The sequence below is a fragment of the Martes martes genome (genome assembly GCF_963455335.1).
Source record: "Martes martes genome assembly, chromosome: 16".
Taxonomy (NCBI): domain Eukaryota; kingdom Metazoa; phylum Chordata; class Mammalia; order Carnivora; family Mustelidae; genus Martes; species Martes martes.
The window spans coordinates 61998762-62020729 of NC_137904.1; the positions used below are offsets into that span (position 1 = coordinate 61998762).

The 21968-nt window shown below is 59.8% G+C and overlaps 2 protein-coding genes across 3 annotated transcripts in view; both read right to left on the minus strand.

Annotated features, from left to right (window-relative positions):
• The window catches only part of TIMP2 (TIMP metallopeptidase inhibitor 2), a 44847-nt gene that overhangs the window by 3999 nt on the left and 18880 nt on the right, over window positions 1–21968 (minus strand). For both annotated transcript variants that reach the window (XM_080826383.1, XM_080826384.1), the window contains 3 exons: window positions 8760–8860; window positions 6763–6871; window positions 872–996 (listed from right to left, as the gene is read on the minus strand). In XM_080826383.1, coding sequence (XP_080682509.1) covers window positions 872–996; window positions 6763–6871; window positions 8760–8860 — 335 coding nt within the window. The remainder of the gene's footprint in view (window positions 1–871; window positions 997–6762; window positions 6872–8759; window positions 8861–21968) is intronic.
• On the minus strand, window positions 19353–21014 carry CEP295NL (CEP295 N-terminal like; the record flags this gene model as incomplete). The annotated part of the gene is made up of 1 exon (XM_080825597.1): window positions 19353–21014. One exon carries the CDS (start codon window positions 21012–21014, stop codon window positions 19353–19355), a length of 1662 nt encoding a protein of 553 aa, XP_080681723.1.

Consider the following 21968-nt stretch of genomic DNA (forward strand, 5'->3'; position numbering starts at 1 on the left):
GGGCTCCCGGACAAGAGCCGAGGCCGGCAACCTTCCGGCCCCGGCCCCGATTCCGGTGGGAGAGGGGCCCTGGCACCTGGCGGGGCTTCCTGTGCCGGGGCTGAAGGCACAGGCGGCGGGGCTGGAGGGCAGCGGGCGGGAGAGGACCCAAGCCTGGGGCCGGGGAGGTCGCACGGTCTACGGCAGCACTTAGCTCTTAACGCGAGCCCCGCTCCAGCTGTGACTAGCCCCAACTCCGGGCTGTCTTTTTTCTTTCTTTTTTTTTTTTTTTTTTTAAGATTTTACTTATTTATTTGGGGTAGGCATGGGCAGGGGGGCGGGGGGGGCAGAGGGACAAACAGACTCCCTCCTAAGCAGGGAGCCCCATGAAGGCCTTGATCCCAGGACCCCGAGATCATGACCTGAGCTGAAGGCAGATGCTCAAGCGACTGAAATACCCAGGCGCCCCCTGGGCTGCTTTTAAGAAGGGGACGGGGTGTCAGGGTTCTCCACGGCCCCGGCGCATGGAAACGGCTGGGATGTTCTTTCCCGAGGCACTCCAGTCTTTGCACTGGTACGTCCCCACAAAGCACTCATGGCATCCTGTTCTCCCCACAAAATTCCTCCCCCTGGGAGGCTCTCCTTCCCAGAAGCTACAGGCCATGTGGCAAGATTGCAGGGACTTCTCAGATACCCCTCTGCAGGGGGCATGCCTCGGGGCTCTGTCCCTGGCCAGACAGCCTCACTGGTGGAGAGGCCGTACCTCCCCAGAGCCCTGTTCCAAGGACCCTATGGACGGAGAGGGTCTGGCAAGCCAGGGATCAAAGCCTGGCGGTCTCCCTGGAGATGGAGGCGATGACGGAAAGCCCGGAAAGAGGCGGCGGTGGCTTACCTTGCACTCACAGCCCATCTGGTACCTGTGGTTCAGGCTCTTCTTCTGGGTGGTGCTCAGGGTGTCCCAGGGCACGATGAAGTCACACAGGGTGATATGCATCTTGCCGTTCCCCTCGGCCTTTCCTGAGGAGACAGAGGTCCGCAAGCTCAGGGCAGGCTACGGGTCCTCCTCCTCCTGCCACCCCTCACACCCGCGTGTGGCTTGGCCGTGTGCAGTCTTGCTGCTCACAATCCCGTATGTTGTGCGCTGAGCTGCAGCCTCCCCGAAAGCCCCGTGTGGGAGCCCGACCCCCAGCCCCTCAGAGATGTGCCTGTGTTTGGAGCTGGGTCTTTCGTGAGTTCAGTGAGATCACATGGGAGGGGACCCACATCCGATAAGAAAAGGCTCCTCATAAGACGAGATCAGGACCCAGAGAGGCACAGAGGGACAAGCCCTGCAGCCACGGGGAGGAGACGGCCGTCTGCGAGCCCAGGAGCGAGGCTTCGGGAGAACCAGCACTACTCATGCCGGATGCCGGACCCCCAGCCCCGGGGCCTGCCGGGGGGGAATCGATCCCCGGCCCGTGGTGTGAGCTGATGGATACACCGTGGACCATCTGTGTGGAGCAAAACGAACACCCAGAGCCCTCGGCAGACCCAAGAAAGGACAAAGGAGAAAAACCTCCCGTTTTCATTACAGTAAACACTCAGACGGGTTTCCTTCCAATACTCTTTCACACACGTGTGTTCGCACGAAAGAGCTCACACTGCGTGCAGATCATGCTGTTTCCTGTCTTATTTCTCACACGCATGTCCTCCATTTGACGTTGACCTTGTCTGGGTTTTTCCACCAAGCAAAAACATGGAATTCTATAAAATTGGAAATCGGCCCCGAATTCCCTTCATGGTGGAGGGGGTGGGGGGGGGAGGTGGCACCGTTTGTCTTTTTGACCTCAGGCTCCTGATCCCACTCCCTGTTGACCTTCCTGCCGCCCGTCCAAGCTCCCGCCGAGAGCAGGAGGTGGCAGGACACGGAGATGCGGTGCAAACTGGGTATCTTCCACCGGCCTGGCTGCGGGGCTCCTGCTGACCCTGGATGTCACGTATAAATGACACAGCCTCTCAGAACACTCAAAGGACACCCTTTCCGTACAGGTACAGTTATTAGGACTTGGCTGGGCACGCACAATGTGAAAATCTGTTACAACATCCTCGTACGTCTGCATTGGAAAAACACCCAGTCTTTCTTGGAGAGAAAGACGGGAATTAATTAAAATTTGTAACTGAGGGCTATGGGTTTCTTTTTCCTCTTGGAGGAGAGGACTGCAGAAGAAAATGATAGGGCCCGTTCTGTCCCAATTCCTGAGCATGAGCGTCTCCTGGTGCCCAGCTCAACATGTGAACTTGAGTCATCAGCCCAAGAGGAGGTGGGCTGCCTCGGGCCATGTGGTCACTCCCGGGGCCGCTGCCAGCCGGGCTGAGTGGTTTACTGTGCCCCGTGATTTCTGGGTGGCCCCTACTGACTCCAGGACAACAAGATGGAGAGCGTGTGCTCAGAAAGTAAACACCGGATTTGACCCAGAGCCATCCGACCAAGCTGGGGAAAGAAGTCAGCTCGGCGAGGTCCCCCTGTACCGGGTACGCTGGCCCCTGCTGGATTTGCCTTTTATGGATCTTAGGCTCCACAGCCAGTTAGGAAACCCAGATGTGCCTCATGTCGCTTGCTTGCTCCCGGTATTAAAGATGGAACAGTGGAAGTGGATAGACACAAGGTTACAAGCAGGTGTATCTTCAAGCAAAAGGTATCTTCTTCATTTTTATTATAAGCGGAGCCACAGTTCAGATGGTTTCGGTTGTAGCAAGCCTAGCGGAGGTGGGCTCCAGTTCCAGTTACTGGAACTCTCTTCTTGTTCAGACTGGGGACAATTTAATGGACTCGTGTGAAGGAACAGCCCAGGACACGTACATGTCACGTGACGCTGCCATACCTCTGATGGCAGATATAAATGAGTGAACTTCCGCATGAGAATGTCGACGTTCGCAGAGTAACTGAGTAACTGAGATGATCAGGCTCTCTGCTTTCGACTCACGACGCCTCATTTGGACACAGAAACCTCTCCCTTCCAGAAAAGAGGCTGAGCAAAATAGATCAAAAGACTCTCCTACCACGTCCCCCGAAATAACACAAAGCAACCTCGCAAGAGAGTCGCTGCCAGGCTGCCGCGCGCAGCCTCTGCCCTCGGCTCTCGTTCCGGACCCACACTTTCTAAGCAGCCACGCGGCTTCCTCACGTGCCTCGTGGTCAGTGGGACAGGGACGGACGTGCGCCGCATACTCAGCAGAGACTGCACGCCAGGGCTCCTGGCTGCAGGACATAACCCAGCTTCCTGGCCATCCCCCCTGCAGTCCAAACGGTCCATCTCATGCAATAAAGCGCAATGCCAAGGTCCTCAGAATCTCTGGGCAAGAGGCGGGATGGACTGACCATGAAAGGCCCCAGGAGATGACCAGGATGTCCGGAGGTACCTCCGTAAGGGAGGTGACTGACCTCACCTGCCGGGGCTCAGCCCTCCTTTGTGTGTGCCAACCCACCACTCGGCACCTCTGTGATGAACGGTCTGCCTCCGACCCAGGGCAGGGAAGGTTCTCGTTGGATGTCAGCTCCCAGCACTGGCTATCCACCGGCCTCTCCTGGGCACCTTCAGAAACACTGATGCCCAGGCTGCCCCCCTGAAGGGCCTGCTTGGAACTGCTCTACGGTGCCACCTGAGGTTTAGGACTTCTAACAGACTCCCCGAGAAATTCCAACAGGCCGTGAAGGCAGAGGGCTGCTGGCTCAGATGCTGGGGAGGCAAGACAGCTAAAACCTAGATCTCACGAGCGAGGAAGCAGAGTGTCACAGACCTGGGAGTCAGGAAGACACACCCAGCAGTGTGACCCAGGCACAGGAGTGCCGAGAAATGCCTAGCCACCGGCTCCTCCCGGGAGAAAGAGCTCCAGCGCCTGGCACCTGCCGATGTCTGTGCGGCAGACACTCGCACCCTGATTTCAAAGCACCAACGAGACATCAACCAGAATTTTTAACAATTGGCGTGGGAAAGTGGGTTCAGACACACACCACTAGACCTGGGGCACATTGTCCATCTCTCTACTCCTCTGTTTTCCTCATCTGTAAAATGGGGACCACATAACGTTACCTTGGTTGGAAGAGATCGTAAGGATCAAAGGGAATCCACACGAGAAGCTTTCAGAGGCCATCAGGACCAGGGAGAGGGCGATCCTAGTTCTACTAACAGGGAGACGGCGAAGCCTGTTGCATGAACCCCGACCTGGGTCACCTTCCCTCCCAGGAGCCCACCCAGAAGACCCGGCCAGGCCCGCCTGCCTTCCACACGTGCCTCTACAGCTCTGCAGTCTGCTCAGCTGCCTCTAGAGGGCGGTGTGAGGAGCTGGAGAAGGCCCGCGAGGTGCCGCTTTTGAAGGGTTATTCCCGGGAGACCAGCACAAAACCCGGAGCTGAAAACCGGAAGCCGTTGATCTCTTAGGGCAGCAAGTTCCCCGAACCCTGGGAGGTCTCGTCTGCTTTCCCTTCTCTCCACAGCTTTTCTTTCTGACCATAAAAGCAACGATGCCATTTGTAAGATTTTACAAATACAGGGACGTATCAAGAGGGGATAAACCTGATGCTGCCCATTCCTGGCACATGCGGACCTGGTCCTCTCCCAGCCCTCACCGGGCACCTGCACCCCGCGCTGTGTTCCCTGCACCTGCCTGCCTCGCCCTTCCCCGGTGTCACGGTGACAGCACTGTCAGGAAGGTCTCTGCTTCGTGATTCTGTCCCCATACCTGTCTCTCTGGTCAACTTTGTTTTTCTTTCTGTAAAAATAGTAGACGCTGCAAATGTAAAATGGTGCAGCTGCTTTGGAAAACAGTCTGGCAGCTCCTCAAATGATTAAACATAGTCACCATATGCCCTGAAATTCTACTCCTACGCATCGGCCCGAGAGGGATGAAAACACAGCCACGCGAACGCTTGGTGATGGGCGCTGACAGCAGCGGTGTGCATGTGAGCCCAAGGGCGGAAACAACCCCAGTGTCCATCAGATGACAGATGGGGGGACACACTGTGGTCTGCCCAGACATAGTATTCGAGCATAAAAGGGAGAGAAGTTCTGATTCACGTTACAACGTGGATGAACTTTGAACAATGCCGCGCTGAGCACAGAGCTGAGGGAGGGACGCCAGACACAGGACCGCAGAGTCCACGCTTCCATTCACAGGACTCTGAAATGGGGAAACCCACGGAACCAAAAAAGAAAGAGACTGGAGCATGCTGCGGCTGGGGGGCGGGGAGTGGGGGCTGGGGGGTGTGGGGTGGGGGCTGGGGAGGCAGGACAGCAGAGGAGTCGGGGTTCTCCAACGGTGGCCATGGTCGCAACCTGCACGGATTACCCAAACTACTGAAAGACGCCCTTTAAAGGGGCAAATGGTGCACTGTGTGAGTTACAGTCAATAAAACTTTAAAAGTCATGGATGCTCATAGGAAAACATTTAGAAAGGTCAGAAGTGCTCATAAAAGAAGAAAAAAAAAAAAAAACTCCCACCATCCCCAAGGAGAGGGACAGACATCTCCATGGAGCAACGAACCAGGGACCCAGATGCCAGGCATGAGCATTTTAAGGGAGGGAGGGGGCGTTACCCAAGGAGAGGTGACAGCCGTGTCCTCTGCCCCACTCACTCCCCACTGCATCTCCCCCTGGCAGGGACCCCCATAGCTGGCCGGAGTCAGTGCCAAATCCTCCGGATCCTTGATCTTTGCACCTGCCGCCCGAGACGGCCTCTTCCTCCTGAGCATTTGCTCACAGCTCACAGCACCCCCTCCCCCCCCAAAACCCTGTCTTATTTCTCTCGTTTCTTCTCCTGCCCCCACAGTGGGAGCATGTGTGTACTTCCCTCCAGGAGAGCCCCTCCTGAACGCCCGTCACACAAGGCACAGGGTGAGGCATCTAGTGGGCACCTGCCTAGTATGTGGGGTTTTTTTTCTAAGATTTTTTTAAAGATTTTATTTATTTACTTGACAGAAATCACAAGCAGCCAGAGAGGCAGACAGAGAGAGAGAGGAGGAAGCAGGCTCCCCGCCGAGCAGAGAGCCCGATGCGGGGCTCGATCCCAGGACCCTGAGATCACGAACTGAGCTGAAGGCAGAGGTTTAACCCACGGAGCCACTCAGGTGCCCCATTTTTAAAGATTTTATTTATTTATTTGACAGAGAGACAGAGCACAAGTAGGCAGAGCAGCAGGCAGAGGGAGAGGGAGAAGCAGGCTCTCTGCTAAGCAGGGAGCCTGAAGTAGGCTCGATCCCAAGACCCCACTTAGCCGACTAAGCCACCCAGCGCCCCTGTGTGTTGATTTTTTAAATATTCTTAGTGGATGGGGGAAAAAGTACCAATCATCCAAACAGAAGAAACCCCCCAAATCACAGAGAATCGGATTCAGAATGTATTTTTATGATTAAACTTGGACCGTATAACAAAATATAATGTTAGATGAGGGGCGCTGCCCCTCCACACCCCCGCCTCCGCACACGTTGTGAGCCTGCTTCCCTAGGGAGCATCTCCACATCTGGCTCGGGCCTCCCTTTCAGGAATAAAACGTGAAAATTCTCACCTCTTGGTGTCCACCCGACCACCTGTCTCCCGTGAATACTGGCTTACTGTGTTTCCCCATCAAGTCACACGAGTTCCATTGTGGGGGGCCCGGGAGGCGAGAACGCACCAGGACGTCTCAGATGGGAAGAGGCGGCGCAGCCCGGAGACTTCCCAACAGCCTCACGGGGTCAGGGCTCCCCCTGCGCCGCAGCCCTGGAGGCCAGTCCCCACGAACGTGCCCCATGCCTAGCCACGTACCCACCTGCAATAAGATACTCCTTCTTTCCTCCGACGTCCAGCGAGACCCCACACACAGCGGAGGAAGGGGCCGTGTAGATGAACTCAATGTCCTTGTCAGGGCCTTTGAACATCTGCAAAGACCGAGGTGAGACGTGAGCAGAGCCGGCCTGCACTGCGGACACGCCGACCTGCCCCCATGGGACCCCCGGCGTGGGAAAGGGGGACAGAAGGAACGGAGGAGCTGGACGAGAAGGCGACCATGCCCACTGCAGAGGGATTCTCTGGAGACGTTTGTCACGTAGTGTGGCAGCTGTCACCAGGCTGGGGACAACAGTCTCACCTGGAGAATCCCATCTCCAACAACACACGGGCTCTCCCTACCCCCGACGAGGTTGAGGATGTACGTCCAGGTGACATCGTGGAGGACCACCATCTCTGTGGAATCCCACAACTCTGACCGAGCATTGGCTACTTGGCAGGAGAGGCGCCCTTGCCTCCATGGCCTTGGACAGGACTCCACGGGCCAACGGGGCCTGATGTCCCAGCAGCTGATCTACTGGGGACAAGCCTGCTGCCTGGAGGCAGGTGCACCGTTCCAAGAGCCTGGCAGGAAGTGAGACCACCACACCCAGGGGTTCCTGCTGCCCCACCGGCTGGGGACAGTGACAGGTGGGGGATGTGGGTGTGTGCGGAGGCTGGCCCTCCACCCTGGCTATGGGGCGCCGGGGGCGGGACGCAGTGGAAAGGGGAAAGCACGCACATGCTCCGGGACCACACAACAGAGGACGCAGGGCACAGGTGCCCTCGGGCTTCACGCGTCCGCTGGAACCTTGCCGTGCCTAAGCCGAGGTCACTGTGGAGGGGAGGGGGTTGTTTCAGTGAGTGGACCCCAACATAACAGGGTCATCTCAATGTCACCATAAACCAGCTCTGCAAGAGCTCGGTCCACGCGGCCCCAGGAAAGGTGAGGCCGATGGTGACGACAATGGGCTCCGCTAAATGACATCTCCCACTGAGGGCAAGAATGTTTCTCTGGTGCTAACACCTGCCTTTTCATGACGCCTCGATGAGGTCGCAAGAACAGAGACGTTCCCTCTCCCTTTTAGAGAGACTCAGGCCCCGAGAGAGCAGGTCACCCCCTCAAACGGCTCGGATGCAACGAGTAAGTGTCTCATTGACCTGATAACATTCACTGCCCGTGGATGCTTCTTTCTATGACAAAATTAAACACCGACAGCGACAACTCCTGTTGCCAGAGCGGTCTCTCCAGTCAGAACCTAGGACTTCCCTCTCTGCCGCAGACCAAGTTAGTGACTGTTGACAACGATCACTTTCCTCCAGGGCCGGTCCCGGCCTTCCTGCCTCCCCCTACCCCGTCTCCTGGCAAACGTGGGCTCCTTGCCATACGCCCCGACACGAACAACATTCTGAGAAAACGGACCCCACCACCTGCCCCTCAGTCGGCAGCCTCCACGCCTCCCGCCCCTCTCTCACCTGGCGGACCCCCCTCTCCACCTCTGGCCAGGCTGTGGTCTCCAAGTCTTCCCCCACATTCTCTTTCGAGAAGCCGGGCCCCACCACACCTGCCCACAGGGCTCCTTCCTCTCAGGATTCGAAGCTGACCACGCAAGCCTCGAGCCTCCAGCACTGTCTGGGGGAGTGAGGGGTCCCAGGCGCGGGGGCCAAGGTCTCTTGCCTTCGCGAACCTCACGCTATGGACGGACACCCGTGGAACGTTCCATAGCAGCTCTGGCCAGCTCCGTAGGGACGCTGAGCCTCCGCCACACGCTTACTGTCCACCAAAATGAAGAGGACGCATTTCTGAAACAGCCCGGTCAAAGCGTGTCCACACAACTTTGCAGGCGTTTACAGATTAAGGAAAATCCAGGTGACTTACATCCGCCCGGGAGAAGGCAGGACACCTCCCCAGGGTCTCCCGCCTCCAGGGGACCCCGCCGCCGGCTCCTGACCCTCCCACAGCTCTGCCCAACCGGACAACCCCGCGACGGCCCCTGTTACCTTGATCTGCTTGATCTCATACTGAATCCGTTTGATGGGGTTACCGTAGATGTCATTCCCGGAATCCACCTCCTTCACACTGACCGCTTTCGCCCTTATCACTGCGAGACAAAGACACAGAGGTCAGCAGAGCCCCCGCAGCGCCGGCCTGGCGCCGAAGGAGGGGCGAGAGGAGCAAGCGAGTCGCCCCCCACACGCGCCGAGCGCGGAGGGGGCAAGAGGTGACGCTCTGAGACCCCTCCGGTCCCACGATTCTCCGATTCTCCGACAAGGACGCTGGGACGAGCCCTCGGCTTCCTGAGTCGGTCGCTGATAAAACTCTTCCTTGATGCCACGCTCGAGGGCTTGGGGGCTTTTTAAAATTCTCTCCGGTGTGTATTCATGGGAGGCTGGGGAAGCAGATAAGCGAATTAACTGGGCCGTGATTGTCACCCTGTAATGGAGGATGCGGAGAGTGGCACGGCCCAGCCTCCAGCCACTGCCGGCTCCAAACAGGCTTTTCCAGGCTGAGCGCGGAGGGCTAAGGGAGGCCCCATCGCATCTGGGTTTGGGGGTCTTACATCTGAAGGTTCTGGCCTGCTACGCCTAATCTGTCCTAAAAGTGACCCTGAAGAACGTCCTGTGGGTGATTTCTTTATAACAACAACAACACTTCCTATCAAAGGCGCGACCGAGGAAGGGTCAGAGCGCCCCGGCCACCCCGCCCCCCAAAGGAAACATTCCCAGGCCCCACCGGCAGACCCACAGGGCAGGTGCCAGGGAGGGAGGCCAAGCGGAAAGAAAATGATCCCAGACCATGACACAAGATGCAGGAGAGGGGAAGAGGTCCGGCTGGGAAGGTTCTGGAATGCTGGCCAGAGCCTGAGGCTGCTTGTGGGCCGTGCACCACAGGGCGTCCTCCCAGCAATTAGGCCAGGACCCAGCCCCAGGCTACACCCTGACGCAGTGAGGGTCAGCTGCTCACGTGTCCCTGGAGCCGAGCCCTCCCTCGTTTCATCTGGAGGCTTATCGGCTGGTGACACAGCCTGCTTTAATGGCTTTAAAAGCTTTGCCCTCCACAGCTCAGCTGTGCAGGGTCACTTGGGAGACAGTTAGGTTAATGTGGACAAAAGCAGAGCAGAGCAGTAAGGAAGACACAGAGCCAAGCACAGAGGCGCCTCGTCCTCCAGCCCCAGGCAGGCAGCTCGCGTCTTGGAACCCCCTGGCCGGGGCTGTCTTGCCCACGGAGCAGGGAAGCCCAGGCACGTGCATCCTGTCTGTGCCCCTCCCTTGGGCCCCAGCCTGGCACCAGAGGTCAGCCCATGCCCCCCCTGCGGCCCCCCACCCAGGCCCAAACCCCATTCTTATGTCTTCGTCTGTTGCAGCTGAGTCACAAGCGCAGGTTCCTGTTTATCAGGCTAAGCCAGGCGCCAACCTGCAAAGCCACATCTAGGAACTGCCGTCCAGTGGGCCACGTTCAGCAGAAGGCCCTGCCCTTGGGAGTGGGTCAGCCTGTGTCCAGTGGCTCCTCCTTCTCCACCCCCAGTGCCAGCAGACTTTTTATAGCTGCGTCCCTCCAGGCTCAAACATCTTCCTCAGCCACCCACTGCCCTCATCTAAAACAGGACACCCTCCGCAACCTGGTGCCAGCCAGCAGGTCTCTCCGTGACCCCAGCTGCTCCCGTCCTGCTGTTCTGCCTGTCCATAAGGGTCCCTTGAACCCGAAGACGCCGAGGGGTGTCCCCACCTCTGGATAGACAAGTCTCTTCTGCCCTGAAGACCATCTAGCCCTCCCTGCCAGGAGAACTTCTATGCATCCTTCAAAACCCAGATAAAATCGCCCTTTCCTGTCTTGCTCTGGGAGATCCTGTCCTCCTGCAGCCCTTGGCACGTTCCACATCTCTCCTCCATCCCGCCGTAAATGCCTGCACCCCTGTGGGCTCAGGGGGCTTCTACCCGGCAGAGGCTACGTTCTCACCATAGTCGGGGCCCGCTAGGTCCTTGCCAGATGGAACCGGGCTGTCCCTGAGACATCCAGGCAGCCCAGGTGAGTCTGTCTGTGGTCTCTCTCACTACCTACCTCACCCATACCGTACTGCGCTGCCACACGGGGAGGCGTTGATGCAAATCACGAACCATCCCACATTAATGCCCCAGATCAATGCCCCAGGTGTCTCTGGGGTGTCAGCGTTGTCACTGGCTGGTGGTATCACCAGAACGTCCAAGGGAGACAGTGGTTCTGGGAGCAGCAATGCTGCTGGGTTTTACTAGGACACACACAATTCGGCATGCCTTTTCAAACTACTTTTTCGAGGTCCGCTACCCCACATGACGCCTCATCCACAAATAACAGGTCCTGCATAAACACCCCCATAGCAATGAGAAAACCCCCGTGAACAGGTTCCATCCCGTCCCACGCATTCAGGTCCAGGCCTTTTTCTCCTAGAAAAGCCCCTAAGGTTGCAGGCAGTCCAAATCCTTAGTCAAGGGGGCGGCACCGGGCTAGACCCTTCTCTCGGCCCCTGCCCGCCGTGTAGGGTCATGGACGCTCCCCCCGGAGGCACAGCTGCTCACAGCGGACACTGAGCTGCCGCCGCCGCCACCAGCCCCCTGTGCTACTCCAGAAGTAGAGGACCTGGATCGTGGGACACACCGTGCCTGGCACACGTTCTCCTATTCCTGCAGGTGAGAGGCTGGGAGAGCTGCATGGCAACGGCCACTCGGGTCTGGATGGCACCCCCTGGTCAGCACGAATCCCAGGCTCTAGGTTGGACACCGCTTCCTAACTTGCTGGCTTCGCTTTAGGGCTACAGATGACACGCTTTCCTTTTTTAAATTATCAGAAAGAAGGGACTGGTTGAATCCAGGATCCAGGGCAGACTCGCGGGTCGGGGCCAGTTTGTGAACTGGCTCCCAGGCTGTCTGTGGCTTGCAGGGACGTGGGGGCGGGGGCCAGGAGGAACCGCGGCGGGGCTGGTCCACGCAAATAAGAACTCAAGATTCCTCGGGGTCTTTGAATGCGGCGTGGGAACCTCCTCTCTGTTTTGCGAAATGGGAGATAACGTGAAGGAAAGAAAGAGAGTCAAGAGGAGCAAAGAAAGACCAGCTCTACGGCAATCTTCTGAAAACGTCAACACCGTCGGACGCGAAGGAGAGGTGCGGGGCGTACACCCGTCCGTGGAGATGCCGCAGCGGCGCTCGGGGAAGCAGGGGCAGTGCGGGTTCAGCACTCTGGGCGGGGAAGGGTACACGCAAAGCTTTTGCAAATGAATTCATCAAAGCCGGAGGGTCCCACAGGTAAGCTGAAGGCGGGAGACCTGGGGGACACAGGCAGGGGGTCCCACAGGGACGGAGGGCTGGGGCCGCCGCGTGGGGGACCCCAGCCAGCTCCGGCTGTGGATATTCTGAACCTCAGCCTTCTGCCCCCAGCACGAGGCCGGAGTGGGGATTTCTTAGCAGCCAGACTCAGAGCTCGGGGTTGGGTTGCCCTTCAGGTAAAATCCTAAAAGCGTGGGCCTGCTCCTGCCCATGGTAGAAAGGGGTAAGGGGAGGGAGGGTCTTTGGTAACAGAGATGGCCTTCAAGGAGCATCCAAGCCAGACGAGAAGTCAGACCAGCGGACGGGGGGAAGCACACCATTTCCAACCCAAGCAGTGGGCAGGGAGGAGGCAGAGGGCTCTCCAGAAAGGCATTTCCAACACCCCAGGGGACAGGCGTCCCAGAGCTCTGGGATGGAGGCCACTCTAAGTCAAGGATGGGCCCGTCTTGGCCCCAGGCCACTTAAAAGCCAGGACTGGGGAAAAGCAAAGAGATGCCACGAGTCTGAGAGGAAATTAAAATCCAAGCAAGGACACACGTTTGCCGAACACCTACCATGTGCTGGGCCAGGTGCCTGGCCCGGGGTGGGCGACCAGCCCCCATGCTGTCCACTCCCCAGCAGTGAGCGGCTCTGCTCCACGGGCCTGCCCCTGGCTGTAGGAACCAGAGGCAGTGGCGGGAGCAAGAGGCTTTATAAAGATGCCTGTTTTAACTGCTTTGTGCTAAAAAATGATGGCTTCTCCCCGAGCTGCTCCAATTTTGTTTTTTTTCTTCCCTTTCTGCCGTTAACACAACATCTGGGTTTGAGATCAAGGGTGATACACTGGCTGATGAATTCACCGCCAGATGTTGGCTACTGGAATGCACAACCGTCGACTTAATTCAAAGCACACGCAACCGCAGAGCCCCTGCCCCCAGCCCTTGGGCCGCGGACATCACATGATGTCACTTCCCCCGTTAGCAGCCTGCAAAACAATCCCTAGTCTACCCAGCCAGACTTGGGATGGAAAAGAGCTGGGTGGGTGGAGAGGCAAGGTTGGGGACAATGATCCAAAGAACACAGGCTACGTTCAGACTACGAGAGAGGACGCCCGCTCAGGGAAGGCCCGGGGAGGCCAGGCTGTCCCTCTCACTGCCTGGGGCGGGGGTGGGGTGAGAACAGCGGGGGCTTTCGGGAAACCTAGGGTGTCCTCAGCACACAACGTGGCCTGGGCCGGGGCGGGGGCGGTGGGGGGGGGCACGCTTGACCAGCCTGGGCAGAGATTCAAATCACCCCCCCCACCCACTCACAGCTCGCAGCCCACCGACACCTTCTGAGTCCTACTGTGTCCGTGGACATTCCTGGGGAAGCAACGGAGAAGAGCGAGGCGTCTCCATAACCTGAGGGGAACCAGACTCAGAAAAAGAACCTTCTCTAACGAGTTCATTGACTTCACACCCACTGCGTCGTTTTCACTATCTTGCCGTGAGCCCGGCCGCTCTCCCACGAGAGCTACATACACGAATATCTGCTAATGGGACACCTCCCCAGGGGGCCACTCTGCTGGGCACCCGCTCCCAATTCCAGAGCCAGGTAAAGCTGTGGCTGTTAAAACATGACTTTTAGACCTTAATGGCCTTGTTTGGACGCACTCGGCTCACGCTAAGTTCCCAGGCCCGGGTGCTGGCCGACGCAGAGCTTCTGGCTTCGGGAAAAATCATGCCCTTGCCCAGAGGAGATGTGGGAATCTCGGGGGTTTGGAAAAAACATTCGTCTAAATACAAGGTCAAAATCCCGCCCCAGATCATCTGAGTCTCACCAGCGTCCTGACTCAGAGTGGCAGGGCTAGCTCAACGTCAGCGGAGGCCACATCCCCTCTCAGCCCAGCCTGTGGACCGCAGCCGCCAGCGGGAACCCGGGAGGGTCGCCCAGGGAGACCGCTGCCCGCGGGGACGGCACTGCTCTGCTCTTCCGTCCTCGCCCCGGCCCTGGGGTCCCTCCACTGGGGGCCCGTTCCCAGTGCCACTCGTGTAGGGGGAGGGAGAGATGGGGCCCAGCACACCGGCCAAAGACCCTCCTGTCCTGTCCCCAGTCGGGAGGGAGTCACCCTGCACAGTGACGGGAATGCAGCTGAGCCAAGCCCACAGCGGGCACTGGGGTCTGAGAGCCACCACGGGGGTGAGTGTGCAGAAGGGCACATCTTAGGTGGAAACGGGGCCACTGCGCTGCCCGGGCTGCAAACACCTTCCGTGGGTCCCTCGGTCCACTTCCTTGTCTTCGTGCCGGCCTCTTCAGAGGAAGCCCAGCTGCCCCTTACTCCAGGGGTCTCCACTCCGCTGGGGGGCTTGGGGCAGCCATAGGGTTCCCTGCTTTCATCCACACTCTCCAGAGAACAGGGTGCCCCGGGTCTGGACGTTACACCCTCCAATCACAGAGCTGCTGCCGTCCCCATAACGCTGTAAGCATCCGGCAGCTGGCATCTAGGATGGGAATTTCTTGTCCCTTTTGGGCAGACAGGTGACACTGCACGGCTGGTCGACCTGGCTGAGGTCCCCGAGAGTTTTGATGAGCTTGTCCAAAGCCCGGCTGAAGGCAGCCCGGGGGGCGCCCCCATCCCACCCGAACGCTAGCCCTCGGCGCCAGACTTGGGAACGCGAGGGGGTGCCCCACGGCCCCATCCACACCCAGACACGCCCAGCAGTAACAGCTGTAGCTTTGCCCTGTAAAAGCTGTAACGAAACGAACACGTTTGCAGGGCCCTGCCCCCCACCGCTGTGGGGTCCCTAACTGCTTCGGGGGGCATCGTAAGGGCGGTTTTGAACCTCTCCAATGGGACTGCTCTGCTTTGTGAGCAGGGTGGGCGACCTCCCGAACTGGAGGGCAGGGAACGGGGCACACGGGGATTGAGAAAGAGAATTGAGCTCACGTGGACCGCAGGCCCGCTCAGACCCCCCGGGCCTTAAGGCCACGCCCCTCCCCACAGAACCGCACGTGGAAACAGGGTGCGGTCCAACAGCCTGGGAGATGTCCCGAGGAATGCGTGGCGTCAGCGCTGGCTCGGCACCCAGATGTCCATGGGAGCGTCCGGCCCCACCTGCCCCGGGGCCTCGCTGTCCGGCCACACCCTGCCTTTGCAGGTGCCCCTTGGTGGGGGGGGGGCTTTCCCGGGACACCTGGCTCTGCCTTCCCCGGTGTCAGGGCCTGGCTGCTTTCAGTCAGCAGTGGGGTCGACTTCTGCCAATTCACTTCTTTTAGGGAACTGAGAAAAAGCGGGGGGGGGGAGGCACCACTTCATAATTAAAACCTTCCTGTGGTGGTAGGAGGCCACCAGGGGCTCCCTCCGTCTCAGCCACAGCCCCGACAGACCCGGTGCCACCTTCGGGTCCCCGAAAGCCTCCTCACCCCGGGGAGCCGACCGTCGTCCCCAGCTCTGGGGCGGGGCTGCGCCTGTCCAGGCTGAGGGCAAGGTTGGCCGGCGTGACTCGGGCCAGGGCGGGGATGCCTGCGCTCACCGCCCCCTCGGAGCACGTGTGTCTGTGGGGGCCGAGGGTGGGGCGGGGAGGGTGACTGGACAGCTAACAGCAGTGTGGCCCCAGCCCTGGGCCTTCCGAGATTCTAGCACATTCCCATGAGCTGCTGTCCACTGGATGCCCCGTCTCCATGGAGACCAGCGTTCCCACCTCCACTTCCTGTCCGCTGGCTCAGGCCCCCTGGGGAGCACGAGGGAACCATCCCTGAGAGCTGCTCGGCTGTGCAGAGAGAAGCAGAGGGGGCTCGCTCTTCAGCCGCCCGCCCCAGCCCCCAGGACCCCGGCAGGCCCCCGACTCACGCCCAGCCACCCTTCCTCTCCCTGGGAGCCCAACGGGATCTCATGCCAGAGGCCTCGGTCACGGTTCCTGAAGCCTCCCATTCACGTGCTGCTGAATCACTTGAAAAAAATGCACCCCGATCCTGGGAGGATTTGCTGAGAACAGTGCGGCTTTGTGGAAGGAAGTGCTGCTCTGCACTTTCCCCGCCAAGACCCCGAAGAGCGGCCAAGCTCGGCCCTGCAAAGCCCCAAGCCTGGAGCCCGCAGCGGGGGCAGCAGCTGGATGGTGCAGGGCGGGGGGCGGAGGGACCATCCGGCCACCCCGCTGCCATCCTCGCCGGTCCACCAGCTGGCAGAGGGGCATGGAGAGGCCGGCTGGACCTGCCCCCACACCGCCTCTAACAGACCGTGACCCCGGGGGAAGTCTGTGCCCCTCTCCGGGCTGCCCCACATGCAGGGGTGAGAGCGGGAGGGCCGGGCCCACGGCTCGGACTGGGCAGCCACCCTCCCCCTCGTGTAGGACTGAGACCTGCAGTCTTGTGGGCTGACCCCAAGCCGTGGCCACTCTCAGGCAGCGACAGGGATGCAAAGGCTGGGATCCCAGGGCCCACGCTCCAGCTTTCAGGCGGGGAGAACCTGGGAGGCACATGTGCCGGCCCCTCCACCTACACCCTAGAGTTCCGTGGAGCAAACAAGGCTGCCCCCCCACCTCCCGGAGCCGGCAGTGTAGAGAGGCGTGGTCAACCCCGCACTCCCTCCCCAACCTGCAGCCCGGCGGGGCTGTTTCAGCAACTGTAGAGGCAGGCCACGCGTCCACATCAACCCCCCACCGTGCTACCGAGGAAGGAGGCGGGAGGCCGTCCACATGTCGGGGCCATCCTCCGCTCACCAGAAGGACCGCTGCAGGTCCGAGAGGGGCTGTGCCCCAATGTTAAAAACCTTCATTTCCCCTTTATTTTACATCTCTGAGAGTCTAGATATCATCATGCACCCCATGACCACGCACCTGGCTGGGTGGCGGAGGAGAAAGGCATGAAGACCCTCAGACCGGACGGTTAATGTTCTAGTAAATTCAGAATGAGATGGAAACAGAGAAGCTGCCCCTGAATGTGTGAGCAGAAGCATGAAACCCATGGAAAGTTCTAGAAGATACAGTGTTCAGAGAGGGTGGGCCCACAGGGGAAGACGCAAGAAGTGGGCCAGGACGACGAAGGTGGACACAGTCATCGTGTCAGGAATCCTTGCTGCCACCTGGCCGTGCCCCATGGGAACCTGCCAGGAGCCCCCACTCTTCCGGGTGGCATTGTCCCAGGGTCCCAGGACCTCTAGCACCGTCATCCAGGTGCGTCTGAGCAACCTGCAGGGAGCAAAGCAGCACCCGTGGCCCCCAGCCCTCTGCAGCCCTGGTGGGAAAGGGCGGGGTGTCTCATCCTGCAGCCGGGGGACAGGATAGGCGTGACTGTCGGGCACCGGTGACTCACCCTCTACCTCGTCTCCCTGTCCATCTCCTACGTCTACTTTTAGCTCAAGTGTGGCCGAGAAGGGGCACTTCCTTGCCTAGGACACTCGGGCCACAAATACTACCTTGGGAAGTAGAAACGAAAATAACTGCCCCCCCCCACCCCGGCAGGCAGGCTCGTCCATTCATCGGACCGCAGTGGGTCCCATCACGGCCATGGCTTTAAACCCGGTGCTCCCACGGCGCCCTCTGGGACCAAGGTGACTCTTCAGCAGCAGGCAGGAGCCCCAGGTGACCCCGTACCCTGCAACCACAGGCCAGCCTCCCCTCAGCTAATCCTCATCTGGCTTGGGAATCTCAGAGCCCTCCTGGTCCCAGGGCTTCGTGCTCACTCATGTTGGGCTCAGATCAGACGGTCAAGTTGGCTTTGCAGCCCCAGACCCGTGACATTCCAGCAACAGGACAGAATGGAAATGGGCTGGGACCAAACATTTTCTCTACCTAACATGGAAAAGCCAGGTAAGACAACGGAGCTCAGGGAGATGCTTTCAATGAGATTAAAAGTGAGAGCGCAAAATCTCCCTCACCCCGGCTACTGGGGATTTGAAAAGGACCCCCAAAACTTATAGGGTGCCGTCCCTGCCCTGTCTCAGTGGCCCGTGTGGGGGTTCCGTGAGCCTGATGCGCTCCAGGGAAGCGCTTGGGTTTCTCTGGGCCTGGGTCACCCCACATCTCCCTGTGCAGCCCGCAGGGTGAAATGCAGGGACAAACCCCAAGTCTGGCAGGCACGCAGCTGAGAAGGAATGGAACAGGGAAGGAGCCCACGGGCAGACGCCGTTTCTGAGAAATAGTCTAGATCCTGGGTTTGGATGGTGGGCTCACGTCCTTCATCATGCTCTCCAGGAAGTACCCACTAAGGGACACAACGCCGTTCATGGACCGATAGAAATGCACCACGACCAAGGACAGATGATCTTCTTCTGTGGTCCTGGGGAGGGAGAGAGGGAGGGAGGCAGCCACGTCCTCTCTACGCGAGTCCAGGGGTCACCTAACTGTGGCTTGTGGTCTGCACCCAGTCACCCCCCCCCCCCCGCCTCAATTTTTGTGAATAGAGTCTTACTGGGAACCTGGCCCTGCCCATTCACTTAGATGCTATCTAGGGCTGCATGCAAGGTGCTGTGGCAAGGGTGGGTCGTGGCCACAGAGACCGGTGGGCTGGCAAAGCCTAGAACATTTATTATCTGGTTCTCTGCAGAAAAAGTTTATCCGTCCTTATTCTTGTCTCTAAGTATCTGCCATTGGCAGAAAAACCCCCTCCCACCCAGGCAGGGTTCCCAGGGCTGCCGGGTCAGGGGTGCAGCGGGGCTGGGACACTGACCAGCCAGCCAGGCGCCCCGCCCCTGCCTGCCCCAGGCGGAGGCTCCTGGCAGGCCGTGTTGCTGCGGACCGCTCCCCTTTCCTCTCTGGGGCTCTGTCTTCTCTTTGCCCGCTTCCTCCCGCCTCTCCTCTGCCTGTCTCCCCTGTCTCTCCCTGTCTCACTTCCCAACATTAAAGTGACAAGAATATCGTAAGCCAAGTCCCATGAAATGAGGTTGGCTTTGGTGACTTGCAAGACGAAAGAGATGTTAGGGCGATCTCCCCATGCGTGTCCCAGCCAACTGCCAAGCAACAAATGATGTATCTTTTGAAACTCTGCCCGCTTGACCTTGGACGCCCCTGAAGTCCAGCGCTTATCTGCTGAAAACGTCCGGACTCCTTCCCTCACCTGCATCTCTGGCTGTGCTCCTGGCCTGCGCGAGCGGCTTCAGCCCCCGGACCCGCCCCCGCGCCCCGCCCGCCCGGTTCCCAGGGTCGTGCCAGGGAGCCTTCCCGGATGGGACTGGGGTAGAAGGCCTGTGGGGGCGGGGACAGGCGGCCGCTGGGAGGGGGCCCACAGGGTCTGAATGGGGAGGGGGACACACACAGAGACTCTCCAGGCTCGGGTACCATTTCCGGCATCACGCCCGTTATCAGCGATGTATTTTTACCATGGGTGGGACGCTCGCGCTTATCATATCCTCTGAAACTCTTGCAAGCGTTTCCTGGCTTCTGCGAGAAATTGCTTGTGCAACTTGTTTTGCTCTTCGATTTGCTGCTGAAGGTCATGGATCATCTGACTGTGCCTGTCATCATCGATGATGAAGCCGGAGGCCCAGGGGGAAGTGGTGTCGCGGGCACACGCCCCTTCTTCCTCAGGGGCTAGGGAGGAGTAGGACTTCAGGTGGGCCGGGCCTGCCCTTCTCTGTTCTCTCTGCCCTTCCAGCCTGGCCTCGGGCCGGGCTTCCCAGCTCAGCCCCGGGGGCCCCGTCCAGTGCACTGGCTCCGTCGGCCCATCCGGTCTCCGCCACAAGGCCACGAGGCTGGCCCCGTCTGCCCGTTCTTGCAGGCACCGGCGCCGGGGGCCCTGCGCCAGCGGGTCGGGTCTGGCCAGCACCTCCCTGGAGCCCAGGCCACCCAGGAGCCGGTTCTCTGCACCGATAAACACCCCCGCCTTGGGAGACAACGGTTCACTCATGGTCTTAGACGGGAATGTGGCCGGCCTGAGATATTTCTGGTTCTTGAGGTTGCTCAAGAACTCCTCCAAGCTGGTTCGGGACTCCGTCTGGTGGGCCTTTGCCTGTGCTGGCCCCATGGGCTCCGCGCCGGGCTCCACATCCGCTTCTGGGCCCACCGCCGGCTTGTTGCGCTGGGACTCACCCCTTGGTTCTTGCACGTCGCGGGGGCTGAGCTCGTCCCTGGCGCTCTGATCCGGCGCGGGCCCCAGGGCGAGGTGCAAGGACAAGTGCTTCTTCAGCTCCCTGTTTGTGTCAAACAGCTCCTGGAAGGCAGACTCCAGCTCCCTCTGCCACCTGCTCTTGTCCCCGCACCTGCACAGGGACACCTGGGGCACAGCCCCGCCTCTGTGGGTCCAGCCGATGGGCCACGGCTGTTCTGGGTCCTCCGTGTTTCCCTCGGGGCTCTGATCCAGAGAGCTGTCTGTTGGGCCCTGACCGGGAGGAGTTGCCCCCCTTCCCGGCCGCCTCCTCCTGTCGCGGGCTCCTTCTTTCTCCCTTCTCTGCAGATGCCCGAAAGCCCCCGGGACAGCCAAGAACTGTTCTCTGTCCACCCCTCTGCTCCCCCAGGGGTCAGCGGGATGGTGGCCACCGCGGGCCTTCATCAAAGGCGGTCGCTTGCCCTTATTCTGCTCTCGGGGGCAGAGGGGGCGACGGGTGAGGCCTGCGGCTCTGGGAGCCCCCAGCTTCTCGGGGCCCGCGGCTTTCCTCTGGGGCTGGGTGAGCCGGGACCGCCGTCCAGCCAGCCCTTCTTTGTGACTCTTCTCTTCTCGGACGGCTGCTCTGTGCTTTTCCCGGGCCCTGGGCGGCCGGGCTGCTCCTCGCTGGGCCGGCCCCTCCGAGTCAGGCCAGTGCTCCCTGGCCTGCCCTCCCCCAGCACCTAACCAATGGGCTAAGTACAGGTGCTCCAGGCCCTGGACGTGCTGGGGCTGGCTGGGGGCCTCCAGCTCCTCGGCCAGGCGCGGGGGCTGTGGGCTCTTCCGCTGCGGGAGGTCTTGTCTCTGCAGGGCGAGGGGTCCCTTCTCGCGGACCTGTAGTAACCTGTGCTTCTGCCGTAAGCGCGGGGCCTGGTGCTCGGGGCTGGGACTCAGCCGAGCGGCTCTGTCTGCATTTCTTTTCATGTCGGTGACCTATGCAGACACGGCTTCAGAGCGACGGTGGCGGGAACCAAGAGTGGGAGTCAAGGCGTGAGGGGCCGGGGAGCCACAGTTGCCACGGCCGGCCCACGCGAAGCCCACACGACCGTGACACACTCTGCTGCCCGGAGCGTTCTGAGAAGAGCAAGCCCCTGGAGACAAGGCACACGCAGCTCTGAATGCAGGACGAGATCTAAAACGTGTCCCTCCCGGTCACTTATGACAAGACCCACCCGCAAGGGCATGGGCTCGGGTCCCCGTCTGTCTGGTACACCTTTAACGGGAACCTGGGGGGAAGCTGTTTTCAGCGGGGTGTGGTTTTGCTCTCCAGGGGACATCGGCCACGTCTGGGGACATTTTTTCTTGTCAGAACTGGGGGGGAGGAGATGCACCTAGCGTATGCAGGCCAGGGACGTTGCTCGACATCCTGCGCTGCCTGGGACGGTCCCCACGGTGGACAGCGGCTCAGCCCCCCTTGTCAACAGTGCCAAGGCTGAGACCCCCACCTGATCTCCCACCTTAGGAGGGGTGTTGGGACGCTGGTGGGGGTAGAAGGGTGCGAGTGTCTGGGCTCTGCAGCTGCTTACACATGGGGGGAGGAAAAGGTGGAGGAGGAGCCTCTAGGTTAGGGTGTGAGTGTGTGTGTGCCAGTGTGTGCACGTGTGCATGTGTGTGCACGTGTGCGGGTGTGGATTAGTATGTGTGCGTGCACATGTGCGGGTGTGTGCACATGTGAGGGTTGTGGGGATGTGTGCACATGTGCATGTGTGTGCACGTGTGCGGGTGTGGATTAGTATGTGTGTGTGCACATGTGCGGGTGTGTGCACATGTGCATGTATGTGCACGTGTGGATTAGTGTGCATGTGTGCACACGTGTACATGTGTGTGCGTGCACAGGTGTGGGTGTGTGCACATGTGAGGGTTGAGGGGGTGTGTGCA